General features: G+C 38.0%; 2 protein-coding genes across 3 annotated transcripts in view; one reads left to right on the top strand and one right to left on the bottom strand.

Annotated features, from left to right (window-relative positions):
- LOC112102145 (nephrocystin-3) overlaps positions 1–8,060 on the top strand; it is a 45,723-nt gene extending 37,663 nt beyond the window's left edge. Inside the window, exons 23-27 of the mRNA XM_026663869.2 lie at positions 479–606; positions 2,940–3,180; positions 5,009–5,134; positions 6,287–6,402; positions 6,995–8,060. Coding sequence (XP_026519654.1) covers positions 479–606; positions 2,940–3,180; positions 5,009–5,134; positions 6,287–6,402; positions 6,995–7,175 — 792 coding nt within the window. The 3' untranslated portion in view covers positions 7,176–8,060. The remainder of the gene's footprint in view (positions 1–478; positions 607–2,939; positions 3,181–5,008; positions 5,135–6,286; positions 6,403–6,994) is intronic.
- A 2,009-nt stretch (positions 8,061–10,069) lies between these two features.
- On the bottom strand, positions 10,070–24,305 carry LOC113405008 (ubiquitin-like modifier-activating enzyme 5). Of its 2 annotated transcripts, XM_026663868.2 has the most exons (12): positions 24,070–24,305; positions 21,588–21,633; positions 21,406–21,495; positions 17,881–17,990; positions 17,316–17,402; positions 16,437–16,521; positions 15,455–15,559; positions 15,113–15,240; positions 13,223–13,358; positions 12,407–12,482; positions 11,519–11,625; positions 10,070–10,797 (listed from the first exon to the last, which is right to left on the bottom strand). In XM_026663868.2, the coding sequence occupies exons 1-12, from the start codon at positions 24,213–24,215 to the stop codon at positions 10,711–10,713; spliced, it is 1,203 nt and encodes a 400-aa protein (XP_026519653.1). In that variant the 5' UTR covers positions 24,216–24,305; the 3' UTR covers positions 10,070–10,710. The 2 variants fall into 2 exon arrangements, with proteins under 2 accessions (XP_026519653.1, XP_026519652.1); XM_026663867.1 differs by lacking the exons at positions 10,070–10,797; positions 21,588–21,633; positions 24,070–24,305 and having other exon boundaries at positions 11,292–11,625; positions 21,411–21,496.

Below are 24,305 nucleotides of genomic sequence, written 5' to 3'. Positions count from 1 at the left end.
TTTCTTAACCTCTGAGGATAGGAGAAGAAGCAATTGGCTTAAATTGCAGCAAGGGAGGTGTAGGTTGGACATTAGGAAAAACTTCCTAACTGTCAGGGTGGTTAAGCACTGGAATAAATTGCCTAGGGATGTTGTGGAATCTCCATCATAGGAGATTTTTAAGAGCAGGTTAGACAAACACCTGTCAGGAATGGTCTAGCTAATACTTAGTCCTGCCATGATGCAGGGGTCTGAACTAGGTGACTTCTTGAGGTCCCTTCCAGTCCTGTGATTTCATGGAGGCATACTGCGTGTAATTCACTCCCATGCAGAGGACCAACAAAAGGCCTATGCAACCCTTAATTCTCAAAATAGGGCTTACATGGGGTCTATTTGGCGCAAAGGCCTTGTGCTGTCCTTCTGCACAGGAGTGAATTTCAGTCGTAGATATTAAACTTTTGATGCTGATGGACTTTCATTACCTTGTGCTTTGCTTTAGTTTGGATTTGCTCTTCTACGTCAACGAGCCTTGCAGCTGGAAGAGCTCACGTTAGGCAAAGACACACCAGATAATGCTCGAACCCTCAATGAGCTTGGAGTTCTCTATTATCTGCAGAATAATATTGAGTAAGTAATGTTTATGTCACACAGTCATAGATTCCCTCTCTCTTTCTTATATCTAATGAGACACATTATATGGAACCTCATGAAAAATTCCCAGTGATAAGTCTAAACGCTCTCAAATACTAAATACAGTGCAATTTCCAATTTCTTTTACAGTTTTCTATTATGAAATTAACTCATAGTATCTGAAGTCTGCTGTACAGTGAGTGTCATTGGCATCTGGATATTTACCACATCACTGCATTTCCTATTTTAGAACTGATGTACTACTACATTAAATTTAACTATCACTAGTTGTAAATATATGGGGTATTTTTATGTCCTCTCTACCATGGTTCTCTGTTACATCAGACTCCTTTATAAAATTCTCATTCTAACAGCAAGGTTTTTTTTTCTTTTATAGCATTCAAAATGCCAGTACTACAAGGGAAGTAATGAATTGTACATATATATTATAGGTGGATTCCTTGCCCCTGCTCTGATTCCTTTATGATGTGCAAAAGGGCCAGAGCAGCATAAAAAGGCACCAAAAGCCACATAACTGGCCAGGGGAGAATTCCCCTAACACAAGAAAGGCAGAAGACATCTATGAAACTGTCTCCCAAGGACTGCCTCGCAAGCCCCAGTTTAGAGGGTGTGATGCGTCAGGGCCACAGCCCTGCAAGCTCAGCCCACAGGGCAACCTGCAGATATTCTTTAACGTAGGCCCCCCCGAGCTGTGTAAGTTACATTGAGAGCCTCTCAGATACCTGAAGCAGCCCTGAATTGGGAGAATGCCTTAAAGCCACCTTAACTCCTATTCTTTTTTTGCTGTGCCTCTTAGAAGTGCAACACAGAATTTCACCTTAAGTCCTTTTAGATTTTTTTTTTGTATCTGAATGTCAGGATCTCAGTGGCAGAATAAAGAAGTTAAAATACGTTGTGGTTTAGAGTGTTTACATTAATAGCCACTAGTTAGTGCAAAATCCTAGTAATTAGAATTGACTTGTAACAGTTGATGCATGTATGTTATTTCTTGTTTCACCTGTCATGCAGTCAGGCCAAAGTCACTGACGATAAATGACTGATATCTGTAAAATCTGCCATCTGAGATCATTGTATACGCCACAGTCTGTCAGTTCATCTGCAATTTTTTCAGATGCTCCCTATTTCCTGTAGCTCTTTCCCCCCCCGAATTTAATTGGTGAGGAAAATGGCACACTGTCTTCTAGTAAAGATGAAAGTTTGTTATTGCCTTTTGAAACAGAGTACTGTGCTGTAGTTCTGAATCAACCATTAAAGGGGCTTTTTGGATAGTTTGATGCAGCTGAAGAGAATCAATGATAGAAGGGAATTTGTTTGTATCAACTGATAAATGTAAGCCTGATCTGTAGCCGTTATGTAGGGAGAACTCCTTTGGCTCCCACAAGGCGACTCCAGGCTTGAACCCATCTTTTGTGTATTTATGAGTCCTTCTCTCCATCTAATGTGAAACGGATATTTCCAATTTACTAAACTGACCTGTCTCAAGAATAGGGTGACATGGAATGTGTGTGTGTCAGGATGACAAACTACCTAGCTGTAATGGATATTGCATGCAGGGATTCTATGGGGAATCACTTTCTTTTTGTCACAGAGGGAAAATAGTAAATGTGTGATGGAATAATACCACAATAATGTAATAAAATACATAACCGTCTGATAGGATATACACTTGAACAATTACTTCAGAGAAAGCCTTAGGATAGATCTTAATGTGTAAATTATAGCAGCTGAGCCTATTGTATATAAACCTATTTCTTTTACAGTCTTTACAATTGTTTGCAAAGGGAATTCTAACTGCTACTTTCTGAATTTTTACATAGTTCCAGAGTTGTTTACCTGATCCTGCTACTTGTTTCATGAATGTTTACTCCTGGGAGGAGTTACATTGAAGCCAGGGGGATTACTCGCATGAGTAAGGGTTGCTTGTATAAAAAAGGGTACAGATCAGACTCAAAAGGAATATTCACAAGATAATGCAATATAAGAAAAAAAATCTACCCAACTGACCTAAAGTGCTAGCTTTTGGGCAGCTGGTATTAGTGTTCTGAGATTGTATTTGGTGCTCTAGTTAACTCTATAATTACATTCTTTCAATTAGACAACGTACTGTTACCTGTTGTCTGTCTTTTTTGTGTTTGGATATACAGTTACTCACTAAGCCTGTTTAAATGAGTTGCTCTGCTGTATTTGTTTCACTAGAGGCGGCTGAAATGTCTATTAGAATACAATGGCACTTCTGCAGGTACAAAAGTAGCTTTCATGGAATGCACACATTTAATCTTTGGAGTATTGCTGTGTGAATTTGTTTGTAGGACAGCTGAACTTTTTCTGAAGCGCTCCCTAGAAATGAGGGAGCGGGTCCTGGGACCAGACCACTCAGACTGTGCACAGTCTTTGAACAATCTGGCAGCTTTGTACAATGAAAAGAAACACTACGATAAGGCTGAGGAACTGTATGAAAGAGCTTTAGAAATTAGGAGGAGAGCACTAGCCCCTGATCATCCTTCACTGGCTTACACTGTGAAACACCTTGCAGTACTCTACAAAAAGCTGGTAAGTGTGTCTGTGTGTTTCATACATCATTTAAAAATAATAATGTCTTGCTCTTTCCATCCCAAAAGAGGCAGAGTATCAAAAAGAGCTTGGATATCAGCATCCTCCAGAAATGCACACAAAAAAATTAAGTATATAAATTAAAGTTGTCTCTGTTTTTGTGCCCCCTAGGAGCTCTGTGGGACATTTTCCTAAAGAAAAGCTGTTCTTTAATAATGTCTTCAGTGTATTGGGCACCTACAAGCTTTTCCTTTAACTTCATTGAGGCAAATTTATTCAGCCAGTATATTTACCATAAAGGAAACAATTCAGTTAGAAGACAGCATTATGGCTGTTGCCAGGGAATCTCTTCTCCACTTTCCTATTTTGGGTTCCTCTGCATTTGTTCCAGTCAACCCAGATGCAGACACCATATTTTTGGCACTTGAGAATAATTTCTACTAATTTTTACATATGAACCCTGTCAGCCATCTAAGTATTTATAATAGAACTGGCAGCAGCTCTCTGTGTGGGTATCTTGAGCCATTTCTACCTCATTTCAGTTCAGTGAAAAATAAGCAATCACTCTGTTGTAGAATACTCTGATGATAATAGTAATTTATGTTTTCAAAATACCTTATAAATATTAACTGTCAATTGACTGGTCCTATATGAAGGGGAATCCCTGTCTATAGGAATATTGTAATCTGTCCTCAGCCTTGCGGCTAGGCAGAACGTGAACCCTAAAGTTTCCAACTGTTACACTAAGAGTTCAAATGCAGAGTAGAGTGATGGTAGATGAGTGTTTCTTTCTGCACTCTTGCATTTTGCCATTCTTCTAAGTTGGAAGAATCCTGTAAACTTATTTCTTGGCCAGACTGTTCCTGTGCTTTTGCACTAGTGCTTTTACTGCTAACACCTCCAGTAGCATTCTGAAATGGGTTGAGATCACATGAGCTTTTCCCATTTCAGACTGCTGCAGTTGACTCTGCCAGAAAAAAAAGACTGCTGTGCTTGGATGAACATAAATGAAGTAGTGGAAGGGAAGAGACGAGTTGGAGGTACATAAAGAATAATTAGATACTTGACTGTAGACAGTTACCTCTTGATATCAAATCATAGCTGGTGTGTGTGTGAAGAAACAGAGAAAACTGCAGACTTTACACATCCAAAACTATCTTAGACATGTTCCTGAATTTCCATTTCATGCTAAATGTCAAACATCCATATTCCAGAAATAGAATCCCAAATATATGCCCCAAGTTAAAAAAAAAATAAAAAAAATCAAATCACTAACTCAGTACATCCAGTGAAGCAGATACAAGTAAGGGAGCAGATACAAATCTGGAGTGGAACAAAATTTGCTGGTAAGTTTCCCTTCCCACATCTCCTGTAAAATTAAGGTCCACTAGAACTATTTGTTGAAAATCAACTCACGCCTCTGCCATGTGTAGTAAGAGTGGGGAATACTGCTGCAGGGGATGGAGCAAAATTTTTGATGGACAGGAATGAAACAAACCTTTTAAACACTCTCTCTTGTAGAAACTAGTGGAAGGAACATGCTTGAGAAATAATCAGAGCTAGAGATAGTACCTGGAAGGACTTAAATGGGAGTTGAAGGCACTCGGACCATTAATGATGATCAACAGGAATGGTTTATTGTAGATATTCAATAAGGGTCCAATCCTGCAAGGTTTAAGTGACCTTTCTTGTTCTGAAAGCAATTACAACTTTTCTAAGCTCTTTATTCACAAATATATATATATATATATATATATATATATATATATATATGCATCTAGGCCTGCTATAACCACATGTCTGGTTTTAACATTGGTTTGTTTTCTAGGGAAAGCTTGACAAGGCAGTGCCTCTGTATGAGTTGGCTGTTGAAATTCGACAAAAATCATTTGGTCCAAAGCATCCTAGCGTAGCTACTGCCTTGGTAAACCTGGCTGTTCTTTATTGTCAGATGGTAGGTTTTTCCTGTCTTATACATTTCAGCAATTTTATATATGAAATTTAACAGCATATAAAAGGACACCCTCAGGGAATTCAATCTCATGTACATTTTTACAATCTGAAAGAACATGTGATTGCACTGATTGGAATTTAGCCAGGGGTGAAAGGTTATGTTAATCCCTTTAATCTTGTAAAAAAGACCATGAGATTTTTATAAATCCATATAAATCACAGCCTTTGGTTTAAAACTACCTCTAAAGCACTGGTTTAGTACTGACTGAGGGAACATTACCTACTGAAATTCTGGCACTCCATGCACATTTATCAAGTGTAGTCTTGCCTAGGCTTTTAAGCTTATAAGGGCTGGTCTATACTTAGCCGCTAGTTCGGCGGCTGGAAATCGAACTTCCTGGTTCGATTTATTGCGTCTGGTCTGGACGCGATAAATCGAACCAGGAAGTGCTCGCCGTCGACTGCGGTACTCCAGCTCAACGAGAGGAGTACCGCGGAGTCGACGGGGAGTCTGCCTGCCGCGTGTGGACCGCATCTGAACCGCGGTAAGTTCGAAGTAAGGTATGTCGAATTCAGCTACGTTATTCACGTAGCTGAATTTGCGTACCTTACTTCGACTTGGGGGGTAAGTGTAGACCAAGCCTAAGACTGCAGTTGTAGACTTTCTACTCAATACCTAATATAGGTCAGAGAGAGAGAAACATTTACCAAGATATTACCATCCATTTGTTTCCTTAGTATCAATAACAGTAAACACTTCTACTTAATATATCATATATTGTTCTGTTATGTTGCTTGGGATCTGTAAACCTGCCTTTCAATAAGAGGTTACAGCTGATTCGCTAAACCCCAGGATTGTGTATGGTAGTTTATAACCTATTCATTTAGGATGAGACTTTCGAAGCCACCTAAGGAACTCTGACCCCAGTTATCATAAAATTAATAGGAAATGGTTGTCCAAATCTTTTAGGTTGCTTTAAGTGTCTCACTCTTATGTAAACAGCAGTTCTTTTAAAAACAAAACACTGTTTTGGTTTAGCAAAGAAATTTAAGTCTAGGATGTGCCTATACAGTTTGTAGAAACCAAATAGTATGTGTAATACCCATTTAAACAACTGGTTTTCATCTTGTTTTCCTTCTCCCACCCAAAAAGAAAAAGCATATTGAAGCCTTACCTCTGTATGAATGTGCATTAAAGATTTATGAAGACAGCTTTGGTCATATGCATCCTCGTGTGGGAGAAACACTAAAAAACTTAGCTGTGTTGAGGTAAGGACAGATATTTTCTCCCATCATCTAATATAGGGAAACTGCTTCCATTAAAAAATTAACAAATGTGAATAATTATATCAATAGAAAATGCTTTATTAGGCAATTTGGGGGCTAAAATGTAGACAGTGTTGGTAAGTGCGTTAATTATAGTAGGGTGACAGTCTGAAATGATGCAGACTAGAACCTTGAGGTACATATGCACCTCTTTCCTTTGACAACAAACATGGAGGGACTTGGATCCAGGTCTTGTCCTATCACAATCACAACTTATTCCTCCACTATGCAATACAGTTACACTTAACACAGTGAATGCAGCTGGAGTCCATGCTGATAATTCCTAGTGGCTAGTACCAGCTCCAGCAGGGCAGAGTTAAGATTGTATGGTCCTTTACCTTACCTCTGTATTTCCTTGTTTTCAGAAATTTTTGCTGAACTTAATGTCCTGGAGGGGCACAAGCTAACACCAGGCAATCTTAACTTGGCATTAACAAAGTTTTTTGCTGTTTAATTGTATTTTGTTTTTGCAGACTTCAGTACAGGAGTGAGTTGGTGGGGCGGTTTTGGTAAAATTTTGGTTTCTCTCCCAAAGCTATGAAGGAGGAGATTTCGAGAAGGCTGCCGAGCTGTACAAGAGAGCCATGGAAATCAAAGAAGCAGAGACTTTGTTGATAGGAGGAAAAGCAGCTTCCCGACCCTCATCAAGTGGAGACACTTTCAGTTTAAGAAGTACATTATCTCCAAATGTTTTTCTAGACCATGGACAAAGGTGATGCAAACTGGCACAAAAACAAATGCTAGTGAAGAATGCTTGATGGTTAAGTACTTAAAAAAAAATCTGAGCATGTTCAGAGATTAAAAAAATGATTTTAGGAGACAAAATGTTTGTGATGAATGAAAATATGAACAAAATTTTACATTTTAGTTTAAAATATTTCCGTTCATGCTAACTTTTTTGTGGACCAGGTGGTACAGAGTTACTTCTGTGTTACACACAGGCATTTAGTGAAAGACTGCTGAGTGTGTTCTATTAGTTAGTTGTTCAGACTGTAGCTGTAATGCCAGAAAATATTGGTTTTGTTTTTCTTTATACCTCTGCGAGCTACAGGTTGTTATTCCACGTCAGTTCCTTCAGTGTCCACACTGTTATGGTGTTTGTGGAATTTTGTTATTTTACCTTTCCGTCTTTTCCGGAGCAGTTTGTTATTCAGGGACACAGTAATTTTGAGAACCATATATTGTGTTTCCACCCAAAGAAGGAAAGTACCCCCAAACTTCACCTGCTCATGTTTTGGCTTTAAAGAAATTTGTACAAAGGAAACTGGGTTCTTAGTAAGACACGCTTTTGAGTTTTTAGATCATGGTTGTTGACAGAGGGCTTGTCTATGTGGTCAGTTCGTACATGGCAAGCCTGGGTGTAAATCTACAGCCCACCAGCCTTCACAATAACTGGCCATTGGGACCCTGATACACACAAATTTCTATAGTGTGCTTTGATTTAAACTCTGTTTTGAAACAGATTGAAGTGCACTATAGAACTTTTAGTGCATGGTAGGAAGGTCCCCATGGCCTGTGAGTGTGCAGCATGCTAATGCACTGTAGATTTACACCCCAGCTTGTCATGCATGAACTGATGATGTAGACAAGCCCTGACTAATATTTTTGTCCTCTCTAGCTAAAGCTTTTTAATTGGTGTCGGTTATATCCACTTATTTTTAGTAGGAATATGCTTTTTCAATGAGTAACCAGAGAGAAAAATATTATGAATTAATTGGGGACTGGCGCACAACTCTCAGTTTTAGTAGAGAAAAACTGCTCATTAAACTCCAGTATACAAGCATACTTGTATTAACGAGGAGAAAGAACAGAATAGCATCAGTGAATAGCAGTAAACTGATTTTTATTAAACTTACAATGGAGTATTTCTCCCAGTTGGTTACAATGATCAATTAAGTCTGTTTGTTTACAAACAAATTCACTAATTTAAAAATGACGTGCTCCTTTTCATACTTGTCAGATCTATGAGGAAACTTCATTCATGAACTAATCCATTTATTCAGCTAGTGTTAAAGTGCTGAGGCTATTTATCTCAAAGGGATACTATTTATCTTTTCCTTTCCCCCCCTTTAACGGTAAGCAATTAAGTCAATTCCGCACCCTCCCCCCATTCAGCACTTTTTCTGAATAGAAAAAGAAATATTTAAATAAGAATGTAACTTGGAACGATTAGTTTTATAGTGCTGCAATGAAAAATGTACAATATCGAAACTGACATTGAGCACTAAAACTTAGTTGAAGAAGAAACTTCTAACAGACTATACAAACGATATGAGGTTCATGCAGCATAGAAGAAGCTGTTTTTATTTAGACAAAAATTGTAATCTTCTAAATTTCAAACAGATGGATGTTTGACTTCTTTGTATTGGTGTCCAAAACAAGTATAATAGCTCTCTTGATACTCCCTTCTGTAGAAAACATATCCCACCAAGTCCTGTTTGTACATGCAATTGAAGCGTTTGTATATTTGGTATAAGCCAAAATCTATGTAACTTAATGATCACAGTAGAACTCCACATCAAAACCATTAGTGTCTTCCAGTGTTATCAGCAGAGATTTAATAGAACAGATCCATAGCAAGGTCTCATTATTAAGATTCACTGTTAAAAATTTAAGTTGATAGTATATTGCAGCTTACAATATAAATGAACAAAGTTAGCAAAAATATACAGCATTGAAGTGTATTTGTTCACTGAGTTGCAAAAAATCAGACATTTCCACTAGATTTCTCACTCAGAGAAATACCATGGTTCTTTTTAGACTTCTAAATTCCAATATGCTTTAATTGCAAAGGTGAAAAACATTATCAGCCACAGGACTCGTTTTTGTTGGGTTTTTTTAAATTCGTTTTAAACACTGGTATGCAATCTTCTGCAAAGTTAGGTCTCGACTCCACCACCTCACTTTACAATTCGGAATGGGCAAGTGTAAAAGTTGCTTTGCTAACTATAGTCAGAAGTCAAGAACTATTTTGTATACCCTAACAACATCTCTCCAATAATTTTATATATGTATTAATTTCTATTTTTGTAAAACTGTACATAGGATAAAATTGTAAATAGTTGCCTTTTTATAAAGCTGTCAGCCATGTAAAGTAGTAGCTAAATCAGTGGTTCTCAAACTTTGTACTGATGACCCCTTTCACATAGCAAGCCTCTGAGTGCGACCCCCCCTTATAAATTAAAAACACTTTTTAAATATATTTGAAACCATTATAAATGCTGGAGGCAAAGCAGGGTTTGGGGTGGAAGCCGACAGCCCCCATGTAATAATCTTGTGAGCCCCTGAGGAGTCCCAACCCCCAGTTTGAGAACCCCTGAGCTAAATGCTAGCCAAATAATTCTAAATGGATTTTAGAAATATAACTCGCTTTTAAAAGTAAACACAGAATGGTTTTTAGGTGTGTTTGAAGTTTCTTGTACAGTTAATTTTTTTCAGTGATAAGTCAAACATTTTTAATATGTAAACACATGGCGGTCAGCTGCAGTGATGACATGCTAGGAGCTATTTTGGTCAACTCAGTCATTGACCCAGTAACAAAGAATTCATACCAAAACACTTGTGCCTTACAACTGCACACTCACACCACTATCAAATACAAAGCAATGTATACACAAATACTTCTTTATGAAAGAATAGGGATGTGACACAAACTGACAAATCACTCAACCCTTTAAAATTTTTCTAGTGAAATTTATGGCCTATGAAAAGATTGAAGCCTTCCATTTACCTACAAAACAGGTACAGCCACACTACAAACTTAGACAACATAGCCCATTGAACAGTAGCCGGCTGGATGCTTACAACTACCACAAATCTGGTTTGCATTTGAAGCGGTAACGTACATGTTAAAGACTCCATTATCAATCCCCTGAACCATTCTATCAGACAAGGTTACTCCACCTTTAATTTCCCCCATTTTGCCAACATGTGGAATATCATTCCACATCATGTGCTATGCTTACCTTTTTGTGTCAGTTTGTCTATTATCTTTAATTTTTCCCTAGAGATTTGGACCCTACCATGATGAGAAATGAAAACTTACAGTAGTACAACTTTGTATTTTAAAGCAGTATATAGATAGACAGCAGAATACAGTTATGAGATGCCATCTCCAAGTTTTTATAGTTCTGTTTTACCAAAAGTTCAAGTTTTAAGACTGGAATTTCTTACAGGACCTTATTTCTTGTGATATTTCTTGATTCAGCTCTAGTGCAAGATCCCAAATGTTAAATTCAATATTCCATTTGCCTACATGTTCTTCATCTTGGCCATGAGTTCTTCTAGGCTTTCCTCAGACTCTGCCACTGTTGTTTCCCCAGCTACAATATTCTCTTCCTATTGGCAAAAGGGGGGGAAATATTTAGTTCCTTTGCTCTGAATAAAACAGGATATAACGGACCCAAGGAGTTCAGAATACAGAGTTCTTGCAAGATCAGGCCCAAACATTACAACATAAGCTATTCCATAGCCATTTTTATATGTCTGACACAAAATCCATTGGTAAACTCCATTCTGATTAGGATTTAAGAAAATGATTTTTTGATGCATAAGTATGGAAGTTAAATTTCCCAGAGACTGAGCTTCAGTTTTATGGTAATTTGACTGCATCTTTCTTTTAAAGGATAAAAGTAATTTGTAAAAATGGTTTTGACTGTCTAAACAACTGGGGAATTCCTCAGTGTGCTTAAACCTCAACACAAATAGAGAAACAAATTCATTAATTCCTGCTGCCCTCAGAACTAGCTTCAAGATAATAAATTGTTTAAAATATATTGTAAAGACTCAAACAATAATAATTTGATTGAATGTACAGGCGTGCAATTATTTTACTAGAATTGTTACAGATGGGGTTTTACCATGGACAAATGGTAATAAGTTGATAACTATCATGTATTTTCCTCAGTTTATGTAATAACTGAATGCTTTTTAGTACATTCCAAAGGATACAGCAGACAACTGCTTTACAGTGTTTTCCTCTATGACTAGTTTCACATAATATAGAACCTTCTAATACTGTCATTAAATAAATCTATAAAAAAGGGTGAATTAATGTTACCTTGTTTGGTATGGTATATGCTACTGTAATTCCCTTTGGAAGATCAGGAAGTGGACCAGAAGCAGCCTTCAGTTCCTCTTCTGAAACCTCTGATACCAGCTCAATACCTAAGTGTCAAAATGTCAACTAATTATTTAAATAAAAAACTAATCAGAGGATCAAAGTTATTACCATTAGATGAAAACTGCAGCAACCAGAGCTTATTAAAATAAAAAGAGTACTTTAACAGTACATCCAGTAAGAGACCTTTTAAGTCAGATTCCCTACAACATATTTTAAATAGCTCCAGGGATGGGCCTTTCAACTCCCCTATGGGTACTCTTTCATAGTCTAAGTCATTCATTCATTTTTTTCCTGATAGTAAGCTTATATTTTCATTTGATTAAAAATACAATATTCAGAGAGTAACCATTTCAAGAGTATATGAATTTAATTTTTTTGACAAGTGTGCTGACAGTTTCAGCCCAGCAATTTTCTCAGTTGTTAATGCCCTTACAGGGAATTTTTATATATATATATATTTTAACCCCTTATGTTACAGAAACCTGATTATAATGAATATTCGTTGACAAGATATTTAAATGGACATGCGGATAAACTTAGACCCAAACTTGAGTTTTGTATAAAAGTTCCTATAAAATCTAATGGATAGATATTTTCACAAGATTAAAGAAATAAAATGAAAATATTTTATTTAAACATACTTCTGTAGTGTTGAGATTAAATTTTAACCTGTTCAATGTATGAGAACCAAAACATGAAATTGTTTTAGATTTGTCAGATTTATTAGAATTGAAAAAATGTGAGTAACCAATAGTGTTTAATAAAGATTAGTTAAATTCCCTAATTTGTTGGCGGTGTCCATTCAAGTTTGAGGTGATTGCTTACCCCAGTCATTGTCTTCATGAACTATTTCTTCTTCATGTTCAACTACTACTTGTTTTGGTTGTGCAGCCTTTTTTTCCTGAAGAGACAACATGAAAAAATAAAACACAAACATGAATTTGTGATTATTTTTGTTACAATATTGAGGAGAGTTAAGACAGTCTAAATATTTATGAGAGTTTGTTTATGGCTTTTTAGGAAACATTTAAGGGTGACCTGCAAAGGATTAAAAAAGGGCATGCTCCTTTACTATGTATAAAGAAGGCCTGAAAGGATTTCTTCCCCCAATTCAACATCAATGACTAATGAAAATTTTGGGGAAAATAAGTTTTTGAATATTCAACACTCACACTCTTTAATTAAGAGGTTAAGAGAGCCCAAAATATACATCATCGTTAAACCTTCCACAAATCTTAGAGCAAAAGCAGGGAAAAGCAAAGGTAACACTCTTGACATAATATAAAAAATAATAATAAAAAAACAGTTCAAATCTTCTTTATTCATCAGAAAGCAAAGCATAATTTCTTAAAGAAATCCATTAAATGTCATCTTTACACACTTAAGCACATATGTAAGAGGTTGCAGGATTGGGGTCTAAGTGACAAATATTTTATTAGGTTTTTTTTTGGCAAAGCGATAAGTTTCATAAGTTACTCTGCTTACCTTTTACTTTAAGATGACCTACAAATACTTCTGAAAATATTTCAAATAATCTAACTTTAAAGTTTGTGGAAACAGCCTGTCAACACTGCTTCAATTCAGAATGATCTGCTTTATTTACCACAGACCTTCAGCATGCATTAACTGATGGATTTTTACCTTGTATTCTTCCTGCTGTTTCCTGCAATTTTTGTCATTGCAGTGTGGGTTTGGTTTCATGGCCATAGTTGGAAAGAAGTCCTGCATCGCATTGTAACCAAGATAGTAACTCACAGTACCAAAATTTAATAAAAACCTGGAAAAACAGAATGAGAACTGCAGTAAAATGAAAATATTTTCTTGTTCGCAGATTCAGGGTGAGTTGCCTAAATGCTTTTTCCAGATGTTATATTTTGTACCCCTCAGTCGTGATACTGTATTGTTACCCTAAATTACTCGCATTTGGTTTTAAATTACCTATACCCACTTCAGAAATTATGTAGTAGATCCTCACTTGGATCAGCATAGCTTTATCAGATAATGGCGCTATCCTGAATTATACCGCACGAGAATTTGGCCCTATGTTTGTATAGGTATAAACATGAGAGATGGCTCATGGATGAAATTTGATACCATTTCCTGGGTTTGCAATCAAGTAAGTTTAGAACAGGGATCGGCAACCTTTGGCACGCGGCCCGTCAGGGAAAACCGCTGGCAGGCCGGTTTGTTTACCTGCAGCGTCGGCAGGTTCGGCCGATCGCAGCTCCCACTGGCCGCGGTTTGCCGTTCCAAGCCAATGGTGCAACCTTCCCCTCCACCCTACTTGCGTCCAATCCCATTCAGTCAGGGTGGAATTTTCAAAAGCAATTAACATTGGCTTAACTCTCCTCCCACTGAAGAAAAATCTTCAGTGGGGGCAAAATTAGGCCAGGCTGACCTCTTGGAAATCCCACACTAAAAATAGTTTATTTCTTATATTTATTACTAGAGAACCAAATTCTGCCTCTATGTAAATTCACACAACATATACTAAAGTCAATGGAATACCTCTGTAGCTGAAGGCAAAACAACCCTCTGTTTTACTTCACAAGATCTGGATTGTTTTTAATTCGTCATCTGCAGCTAACAGCATCTGGACAATTATCCCCAGAATGAGTTTGTCTAAAATAGGATTTTAGCACACGAACTCAAGAGACAAAAATCCTATTTTCCAGACTTAAAAATACAGAAAGGGAAACAAATTTATGCACATAGAATTGTTCAAATTTTCTCATGGACATAGTTCTTTGAACAGTTGGAGTTTGTGATATTACTTGTAGAAAATTTTACTATACAGTAAAAATATTTATTGCTGTTTTGCATCACTGAACAGAAACTGTGCAGGACTAACTCTCTTCCCATGCTTTGTGCAAAGGAAACAAAGAAGTTATTCTGTGACTCTGACATGCTTCAAGACTTCGTAATTCAAGATGAATTAAAAAAAAAAAATCGCGAAAGAGCACTTGAAACAATCTGTAGAAAATGGTAGCTCCAAAACAAAAAGTTCAGTGACTCAGGATACGTCTACACTGGGGGAAAAAACAAGCCTGTGGCAGCAAGTCTCAGAGCCTGAGTCAACTAACTCGGGCTCACACTAAAGAGCTAAAAAATAGCAGTGTAGACTTTTCTGCTTAGGCTGGAGCCTGGGCTCTGAGCCCCTCCCCCCACCACCAGGTTTCAGAGCATGGATTCCGTCCGGCCCAAGCGGGAACATCTACATTGCTATTTTTAGCCCCACAGCACCCGAGTCAGTTGACCCAGGCTCTAAGACTTGCTGCCATAGGGTTTTGTTTTGCAGTGTAGATGTACCCTCCTATCACATATCTTGGTATCAACTCCTTTAAGCAAATGCCTTTGTACATGAGTGTGTATGAAAGAGGCAGATCTGTCACTAGGAAAGAAAGATCACCAATCTCATACGCTTATAAAGTCCTGAAGACGTGAAGCTCTAATGATCAGAAAGAAGCCTGTTGTATTCTTTATAACAAGATATTGTAAGTTTAGTCACAGAAGTTCATTCAAATAACTTACTTCAGAACATTTTGTACAAGAATCCCTGCAACTACTCCCATAGTGGTAGGAAGGCTGGCTGCACAAACTCCCTCTCGCTTTAATGTTTTTTCATCAATATTGGCAGCAACTACAAGTGGGGGAGCACACTGGGAGGAGAAAAAAAATCTTATTAAAAAAATGAATAAAAACCTCAGACCACACAAAGGCAATAACCAGAATTACTCTGAACTAAAACAAGCTGTGGCTATATAGCCTTGAAATACCAGTTTCACACCACACATCCTGTTTTAAAAAGCACAAACTAGAAATACAGTGAATCCCAGATTTCAGAAAAGGACCCTTTAGCCAAAGATTGCATACCGCAAAACAAGCAGATTCACCAGGTATGATAAGTTGTATATGTCCTGAGACTGCATTTTCACTCACTCCAGATTCCATCCATGTTTGTCCAAGCTCATTGCAGGCCTTGAAAGCACAAACATACCCAAGAGTTACAATAAATTAATACTGTAGAAGTTTGTTGCAAAAGGTTATTAGAAATCATGCATTACACTGATGAATCTGTGACTTTTACCCCTTAAAGCCAGAAGACAAAAAAAACTGTCAGATTAAAAGAGGTATTACTATAAACTATTTCTGTGCCTTTTTTTAGTAACTCTGACAATAATAAAAATCAAAGGCCAAATATGGGTATTGGATTCAGGAGGGCAGATCTCTGCACTTGTCTGGAGCGCCACAGAAATCAATGGGGCTCTGCACATGTACAGAGCTCCAACTCACAGTTGCCAGATCAGGGCCCAGGAGTCTAATATGGTTTATTAGGATTTTCTATTCAATTTCTTTACGGTTTTCTCCCTTTAATTATATTTATTTTACACACATGCACACACAAGCATGGATTTATTATATTTATACAATTATATGTGTCATATATACACATGCTGCTCAAGGTAACAGGTGGATGGCAACAAAAATGTGTGTTTTGGAAAATACACTGCATTTGTTACAACTGTGAAGGAAAACCGCACAGTAAAAACTGCATACTGCCTTAATAATATACATCAAAATATAACGATTCTTATCAAATTTTCCATAGGATAGTTATACAAAGAAAGTCATTAGTGAATTTAAACAGGGTTTACAAGATGACTCAATACAAATAAAATTTAATAAAAAAAATACACTTTTCCTTTACTAACCCTTACTATCACATGTACTCTGTTTTACATCTACTCTTTATGCTCCAAGAACTGAATAAAATGCTCATTTCCTTATTTTCACATATATCAATGGTATTAGCAAACCCACAAGAGTATGCGCAGACCTCAGATGCTGTACTTACAGTGTTAATTGCCATACGAGCTTCAAAGTTGTCCACGCAGCTCAGTACAAGATCAACAGGTTTCCCTTCTTCTAACCCACCATAACTAAAGTAAATACCACAGTTTACATGAGGATGGTTTGCAAAACACATTAAAATTGTAGTCAAGACATTTCATTCTTTTCATTACATAAATTGATGGGAAATATATTCCTATCTAACAAAATAGTATGGATCCTATTTAATACTCTCAGTCTCAAACAATTCAATAAAACCCTGTTTATCCAAAATGTGCAGGGACATCCATAGAAGTAAGTAAAAAAGCAGTCCTTAAAAATGGGGTCATCTGAGGAATCATAAGAAATTCAGATAAGAGGATATTTCAGACTAAAGGAAATATCATTGGGTATAATTTTCACCTCTTACAAATTTTAAGAAGTGTAGTATAAATTTTTATTTCCCCTAAAGGTTTCTCTTTGCATAACATATCTGCAGTCATTTCAGAACTAATTTGTGAGATATTAATTACATTGTATTATTTTCAATGGAAATGAGAGTCAAGCTACTCAAAAGAAGGGATGTGCAATTTGATGTCTTTTTAAAGAAGTATGACAACATATGGAATCTTCAATTTGGCTGGAAAGCTAAAAATACACTAATATAAACAAGGAACAAATTTAATTTAAAGTGAGACAAAAGTAAATGCTATTTACCAAGATCTACTTGGATAACAGGGCTAGGAAACAAAAAAGTGTCTTTATATACATATATTTTACATAAAATGTGATTGTTTTCCAATTGGAGGCCTAACATTTAAAAAAATTATGAAGTCAATAGAGTATTTTAGACTTTACCAACAAAAATCAAAAGAAGTCGTGTGCTTTTCTCAAAACATTTTACCTTATTCTGTCCATGAAATGTTGGAAGTTATCCACTGTTGTGATATTGTAGTTATGTACTTCAAACTGAACATCAGGATTAATATTCCTTGTAAAGAAAATAAAATCAGTCAACAGTGATAATGAATGCAGTAGCAACCTCAGAGAACTCCCTCCCTCATCCAAGTCACAAGCACTGCTTGAATTTTTAGAAACACACTTTAGCTTAGAAAAGGTTAGCTAGGATAGCTATTCTGGCAAACCCTTCTAGCATAGACGCAGCCACTACTGGCAAAAATGTGCTTATGCCAGTTCTCTGAATGAAAAGCTTTACTGGCAAAAATCACTTTTTTTCTGGTCTAACTGCATCTGCACTAAGGCTTTTCCAGTGTAAAAATGTCATTAACCAAAAAACAAAACAAAAAAATCCTACATCTACCCTACATTATACCAGCAAAAATTCTAGTGCAGCTCAGTCCTTGGACTCCATATGAACATGCAACTTTCTTGTGGGTTTTTTTGTAGAGTGAAATATCTGAGTTTGAATTAGCATCCCATGTTAAATATATTTGATACCCACTCTATACCTCAGAGTATGCTCCGCTGCCTGCACTTTACTTAGTCCAGCTTGATGAGGTTGGAAGAAGAGCCTGTTCATGTTCGCCAACTCCACCTTGTCATAATCAAACAGTAGCAGCTACAATGAAGATTATAATAATATATATGAATTTTCAGTGGGTCTCTGCTGATGAACACCATGTTGGTATTATAAACAGCAAACTGTGACAGGCCCTGATCCTAGAAATACATGTGAGTAGTTCCATCCATTTTACCAAGTCTACTCATGTGCAAACCATTATTGAGGTGTATTGACTGCAGGACTGGGCCCTAAACTACTGGTCACTAAGACCTGAGAACACCAAACTGTTCAGATCAAGTCACCAGAATGATGGTTAACAGAATACATTTATCTAAAACAAGCCGAACATTCAGCAGATTATCCACATCAATAGACACTAACTTTAGTGACTGTTCTTTTGACATTCCTAGGTGTGATTATTTCAAGATAATTTCTGATTGTATTTTTGAGTTGCAAATCTAGCGTGTAGATAACAATTACTCATTTTCAATGACTAGCTAATACAGAAGAACATCTGATATGTCAATTCTTATCAGGTCAGTAGACCAAAGAGTCAAGTATCCTGTCTTAGACAGAGGCCATTACCAGCTGCTTCAGAAGAAATCATAGAATCATAGGACTGAAAGGGACCTCGAGAGGTTATTTAGTCCAGTCCCCTGCACTCATGGCAGGACTAAGTATTACTTAGACGAGGAGTTCTTATCCTTTTTCTTTCTGAGGCCCCCCCAACATGCTATAAAAACTCCACAGCCCACCTGTGCCACAATAACTGTTTTTCTGCATATAAAAGCCAGGGCCGGCGTTAAGGAGTAGCAAGCAGGGCAGTTGCCAGGGGCCCCACGTCACAGGGCACCCCGCAAAGCTGAGTTGCTCATGCTTCTCCTTCACCCCCAGGTGGCAGGGTTCAGGGCCCCAAGCTTCACCCCTGTGTGGCAGGGCTTAGACTTTCTACCCTGGGCCCTAGTGAGTCTAACACTGGTCCTGCTTGGCAGACCCCCTGAAACCTGCTCATAGCCCCCTGGACCCCTGGTTGAGAATCACTGATCTAGACCATCCCTAGCAGGTGTTTGTCTAACCTGCTCTTAAAAATCTCCAATGATAGATTCCACAACCTCCCTAGGCAATTTATTCCAGTGCTTAACTACCCTGACAGTTAGGAAGTTTTTCCTAATGTCCAACCTAACCGCCCTTGCTGCAATTTAAGTCCATTGCTTCTTGTCCTATCCTCAGAGGCTAAGGAGAACAATTTTTCTCCCTCCTCTTTGTAAGAACCTTTTATGTACTTGAAAACTGTTATCATGACCCCTTTCAGTCTTCTCTTCTCCAAACTCAACAAACCCATTTTTTTCCCCATCTTCCCTCATAGGTCATGTTTTCTAGACCTTTAATCATTTTTGTTGCTCTTCTCTGGACTTTCTCCAATTTGTCCACATCTTTCCTGAAACGTGGCACCAAGAATTGGGCAAAATACTCCAGTTAAGGCCTAATCGGTACGGAGTAGAGCGGAAGAATTACTTCTCATGTAGCTTACAAGACTCCTAATACATCCCAGAATTATATATATATATATATATTTTTGCAACAGTGTTACACTGTTGACTCATATTTAGCTTGTGACTGCTAAGCAGTCATTTCCCATTTTGAATGTGTGCAACTGATTGTTCCTTCCTTAGTGGAGTACTTTGCACGTGTCCTTACTGAATTTCACCCTATTTACTTCAGACCATTTTTCCAGTTTGTCCAGATCATTTTGATGTTTAATCCTATCCTCCAAAGCACTTGCAACCCCTCCCAACTTGGTATCGTGCACAGACTTTATAAGTGCACTCTCTCGGCCATTACTGTATCTAAATCACTGATGAAGATACTGAACAGACCCAGACCCAGAAGTGATCCCTGCAGGACCCCACTCAATATGCCCTTCCAGCTTGACTGTGAACAACTACTCTCTGGGAACGGTTTTCCAACCAGTTATGCACCCATCTTACAGTAGCTCCATCTAGGTTCTATTTCCCTAGTTTGTTTATGAAAAGGTAACGTGATACAGTATTAAAGGCCTTACTAAAGTCAAGACATACCCCATCTACCACTTCCCCCCATCCACAAGGCTTGTTAGCCTGTCAAAGAAAGCTATTAGGTTGGTTTGACATGATTTGTTCTTGACAAATCCATGCTGCCTGTTACTTATCACCTCATTATCGTCTAGGTGTTTGCAAATTGATTGCTTAATTATTTGCTCCATTATCTTTCTGGGTACTGAAGTTAAGCTGACTGGCCTGTAATTCCCTGGGTTGTCCTTATTTCCCCTTTTTATAGATTGACACTCTATTTGCCCTTTTCCAGTCCTCTGGAATCTCTCCTGTCTTCCATGACTTTTCGAAGCTCATAACTAAGGGTTCAGATATCTCCTCAATCGACTCCTTGAGTATTCTAGGATGTATTTTATCAGGCACAGGTGATTTGAAGACATCTAACTCGATTAAGTAATTTTTAACTTGTTCTTTCCCCATTTTAGTCTCTGATCCTACCTTATTTTCACTGGCATTTACTACATTAGACGTCCAATCGTAACTAATCTTTTTGGTGAACACCGAAACAAAAAACTCATTTAGCACTTTGGCCATCTGCACATTTTCTGTTATTGTTTTTTCCCCCCTCGTTGAGTAACGGGCCTACCTTGTCCTTGCTCTTCCTTCTAATGTATTTGTAAAATGTTTTCTTATTACCCTTTATGTCTCTAGCTATTTTATGTAAATGACATAACCTGCTTATTAGGATGAGTTATGATATAACCTCCTCCTAAGGTTTCTTCCTAACCCCGAAGAGATAGAAGTTAGTTTTTGTCCTGAAGCATGAATGTTTAGATCCCTTCCTACACTTAAAAAAACCTGTACTATATTAACTCTAGATGTTCTCGTTACCAATATAAATCTAATTTTTCCTGCTGCTAAGCTCTTGGCCTCTATATCTTGTGACAATGAGTTCTATGTATTAACTGTGCATTGTGTGAAAAATTGTGTTCACTTATTTGTTTTAAATTCATTGCCTCTCAATTTAACTTAATGTCCCCTTGTTCTTGTTTTTATGAGAAACAGAAGTGTTCAATCTTCCTTCTCTGCATTATGCACCCCCCCCCCATCTTTATTAACAGCTTTTCCTCCTCCACTGCCTTCTATGGCTGAACTAAAAGCAATACAGAAGGAACCTGATCTGACAGAGTGTGGAGCACCCAGCTGAGGGTGATTTGCAACATACAGGACTAGGCCCTAGGTAAGGCTAGTCTACTTGAACAGAGAACAAGTTACCTCAGAAGACTCATCACTTTCAATGTTTTTGTCAGTATTACTCTTTTGTTTGCTTCAGCTGACTAACATTGGTGCAGACTCAAACAAGAAATCCATCTTGCCAGTACCTATTATATATATAGGACTAGTTCATCTGTTTACTGGTACATGAAGAAAATGTATATTACCTTACCAATGCCACATCTTGTCAACATTTCAGCAGTCACACTGCCAACTCCACCAACACCTACTACTGCTACCGTAAAGGTACGGATTTTCTGTCAAGAAAAATAAATACAGATTAGTATGTTACAAAGTAGCCTGCATGAGAGGAAGTAAAAACAGTTTTCTAAAACAAATATAATCATACCTCATAATCTTTCACAATTCCCATTCGTTTTAATGCCATCAGGCGGCTAGGAAAAACAAAACAAATAAATAAATAAACCATCCAACATAGTCAAGGAAAGCTCTCTCAAAATCACCGAGATTCAACTTTTTATTGTTGCTCAAATAGTTGTAAGAGTAGAATGACAAAGAACAAGCCCCAGAGGAGCTCAAAATAGAATTAACAGTTACACAGTAAATGCTGTGGAATTCTTGACTACAGAGAAGGGACCCATAAGAGGAGGGATTAGCATCTATAATTTTATTTCTGAAATATTTAGATTTACATTACTTCACTAAGGTATCTAAAAGAAAAAGATTCAGAATATGAATATATTCAGATTTATGATAGTACTCTAAAATAACACTTTTTTAAAAAAGTAAAGTTTAAGCAAACAATTAAAGATGTACTAGAGATTGGAAGACTAAGACTAAAGTAAAATGGTAAATTATTTGAAAATAAACATAATAATGTTGTTAAATTCAAAAGCAAAGAAAATCAGTTAATAGCTTTGAAATCAACACTAATATAAAATGTCGTATTTCTCACCAGATACTATAATCTCTTCCCTGAAATCTAATATTAAGTAGTCGCTAAAGCAGATTACAATAATTAAGTTTCCCACAAGAACAATCTGAGACCCTTAATTTATATTCTTTTCCTTTTATTTCATTTGTTTTCCAATTCTATTTCTAAGGTTTATGCCTTTCCGAAGAAGTGGGTTGTAGCCCACGAAAGCTTATGCTCTAATAAATTTGTTAGTCTCTAAGGTGCCACAAGTACTCCTGTTCGTTTTTACAGATACAGACTAACACGGCTGCTACTCTGAAGCCTTTCAGAAAGTTGAAGTATTAGGCACACTTCAGAATGAAAGCCCCTATGTCACTATATCAGGCAACCAACCTACTACTATCACCATCACATTCTGTAAACAGCAGCTTGGAAAAAAACAACAAACATTTCCTGCTAGCTTCAGTAGAACATGTCTTTAACTCTTCTGCATACTGGGTTTCTAACGAATAAACCGAAGACCACTGTGCTCATTGCACTTAAAACTGCTAAGTGGACATGTACTAAGTGAGAATGGAAACCCATCTCTATGCATAGAACCCTAAGGCCCCAATGCTGCAAGCACTTACATGCTTTACTTTATTAGTGTGAATAGTCCCACTGAAACAAATGAAACTATTTACGGTATTATTGTTTGCAGGATCAGGAGGGAGAAAGGGAGAGGATACTTGAGTGTGCACACAATTATTCAATTTCACACAATTATTCAATTGTGTGCACACAAAATTTCAATTATTTTGAGGACTAATGTGACTGCAATAACTGCTTTCCCAATGCCAGGCTAATGCCCTGATAACATCTGATAACTACCTTAAAAACAAAACAAAACAAAAGCTTTCAGGGAGAACAACAGGAAGAACAACCTTTTAACTCCAATACTGGACTATGAGAGAAATTTGGAGGTACTGAGCTATTTTCAGGTTGTGAGGACAACTAGAAGAGAGAGGATTAAACACAATCCTGCTACTGAAACATTTTAAATAGTAATACTTGGCACTAATATGCACTTTTTATAGAGGATAACAGAGTGCTTTACATAAAGTACTGTATCTACTCTATTTTATATTATTATTTTATTGCTGTACAAGTGCAAAGTATTACAATTTGAAGTGTTCCTAAAGGAGGACTATTTTAAACCTATATATTATTATTTAATCCCAGGGCAAACTGAGGCACAGAAAGGTTATGGGACTGATTCTCAGAAGTGCTGAAATCCACAAGTTAGGCACTGCAAATCCTCAGCACCTATGATAATCAGCCTCTAAATGACCCAATGTACAAAAGTAAATTAGTGGAGGGAGGGGGGGGAAAAGGGGTCCCAACTCCCATTTCTTCCCCAATATTGTATACTATTTCCTTAGGAGTAACTTCTCCGTAAGTAACTCATAGTAAAATACTCCACTCTTAAAGACAGAAAATACAAAATAGTGTTATAATTCATCACCAAGAGACAGGTAGGGTTTCGGGGGAGAGGGGGATGAAGTGGGGTGGCACATCACACCACTTCCCAGTGAATGGAAACTGGGGCAGATGTCTTAATTTGCTTAACAAATAGCATCTCCTAAACAGGGGTCGGAGTCAGACCTTCCCCTCCCGACACAGTATAGGGAGCCTCCCTCTCCCGTCCCCACAAATCCCCTGTACAACAGCCCCCATATGGCAGCTCTCTCAAGTCTCAATAAAACAGGTGCTGACTCCTGCTCTCTTCCATCTCCTTCATAACAACCCTCCATATGGCAGCACCCCCCCCCCCCGCTACCCCAAACCCCTACGTGCCAGGCTTGTCCCCACTGTCCCCAGATGGCAGGGCCCGTGGCAGCCCTGCCCCTCCCCATAGGGCAGCTCCCCCCTCCCAAAAGGCAGGTGTCCCCCCAGGGCAGCCCCCCGCCGTCACCTGTAGGGGTTGGAGTCGGTCACCTCCGGGCTCATCCTCTCGATGCGAGCCCGCTGGCCCTGCCCGCCGCCCCGCTCCCTGGCCAGCGCCTCCTCCAGCTCCCGCACGCGGAGCTGCAGCTTCTCCACCAGACTGGCCGAGGCCATGGCAGCGGCTCGCGACGGCCGCACGCTCTGCCCGGCCGCGCAGAGACACGTCCCCACTCCCGGGAGGCTTCCGGCCGGGAGTCCACAAGC

This window comes from Terrapene carolina, unplaced genomic scaffold, assembly GCF_002925995.2.
Source record: "Terrapene carolina triunguis isolate 2854851 unplaced genomic scaffold, T_m_triunguis-2.0 Scaffold34021, whole genome shotgun sequence".
NCBI lineage: Eukaryota > Metazoa > Chordata > Testudines > Emydidae > Terrapene > Terrapene triunguis.
Note: the sequence above shows the minus strand (reverse complement) of the source record. Positions and strands in the feature narration are given on the sequence as shown.

Bases quoted from the DNA above. Each gene is read 5' to 3' on its own strand.
- LOC113405008 (XM_026663868.2), bottom strand. From the start codon at position 24,215: ATGGCCTCGGCCAGTCTGGTGGAGAAGCTGCAGCTCCGCGTGCGGGAG. The intron at 21,634-24,069 runs GTGACGGCGGGG...TGTTTTTCCTAG, and splicing joins ACCGACTCCAACCCCTACAG to CCGCCTGATGGCATTAAAAC. The intron at 12,483-13,222 runs GTAAAAATCCAT...TTGTCTCTTCAG, and splicing joins AACAGCAGGAAGAATACAAG to GAAAAAAAGGCTGCACAACC.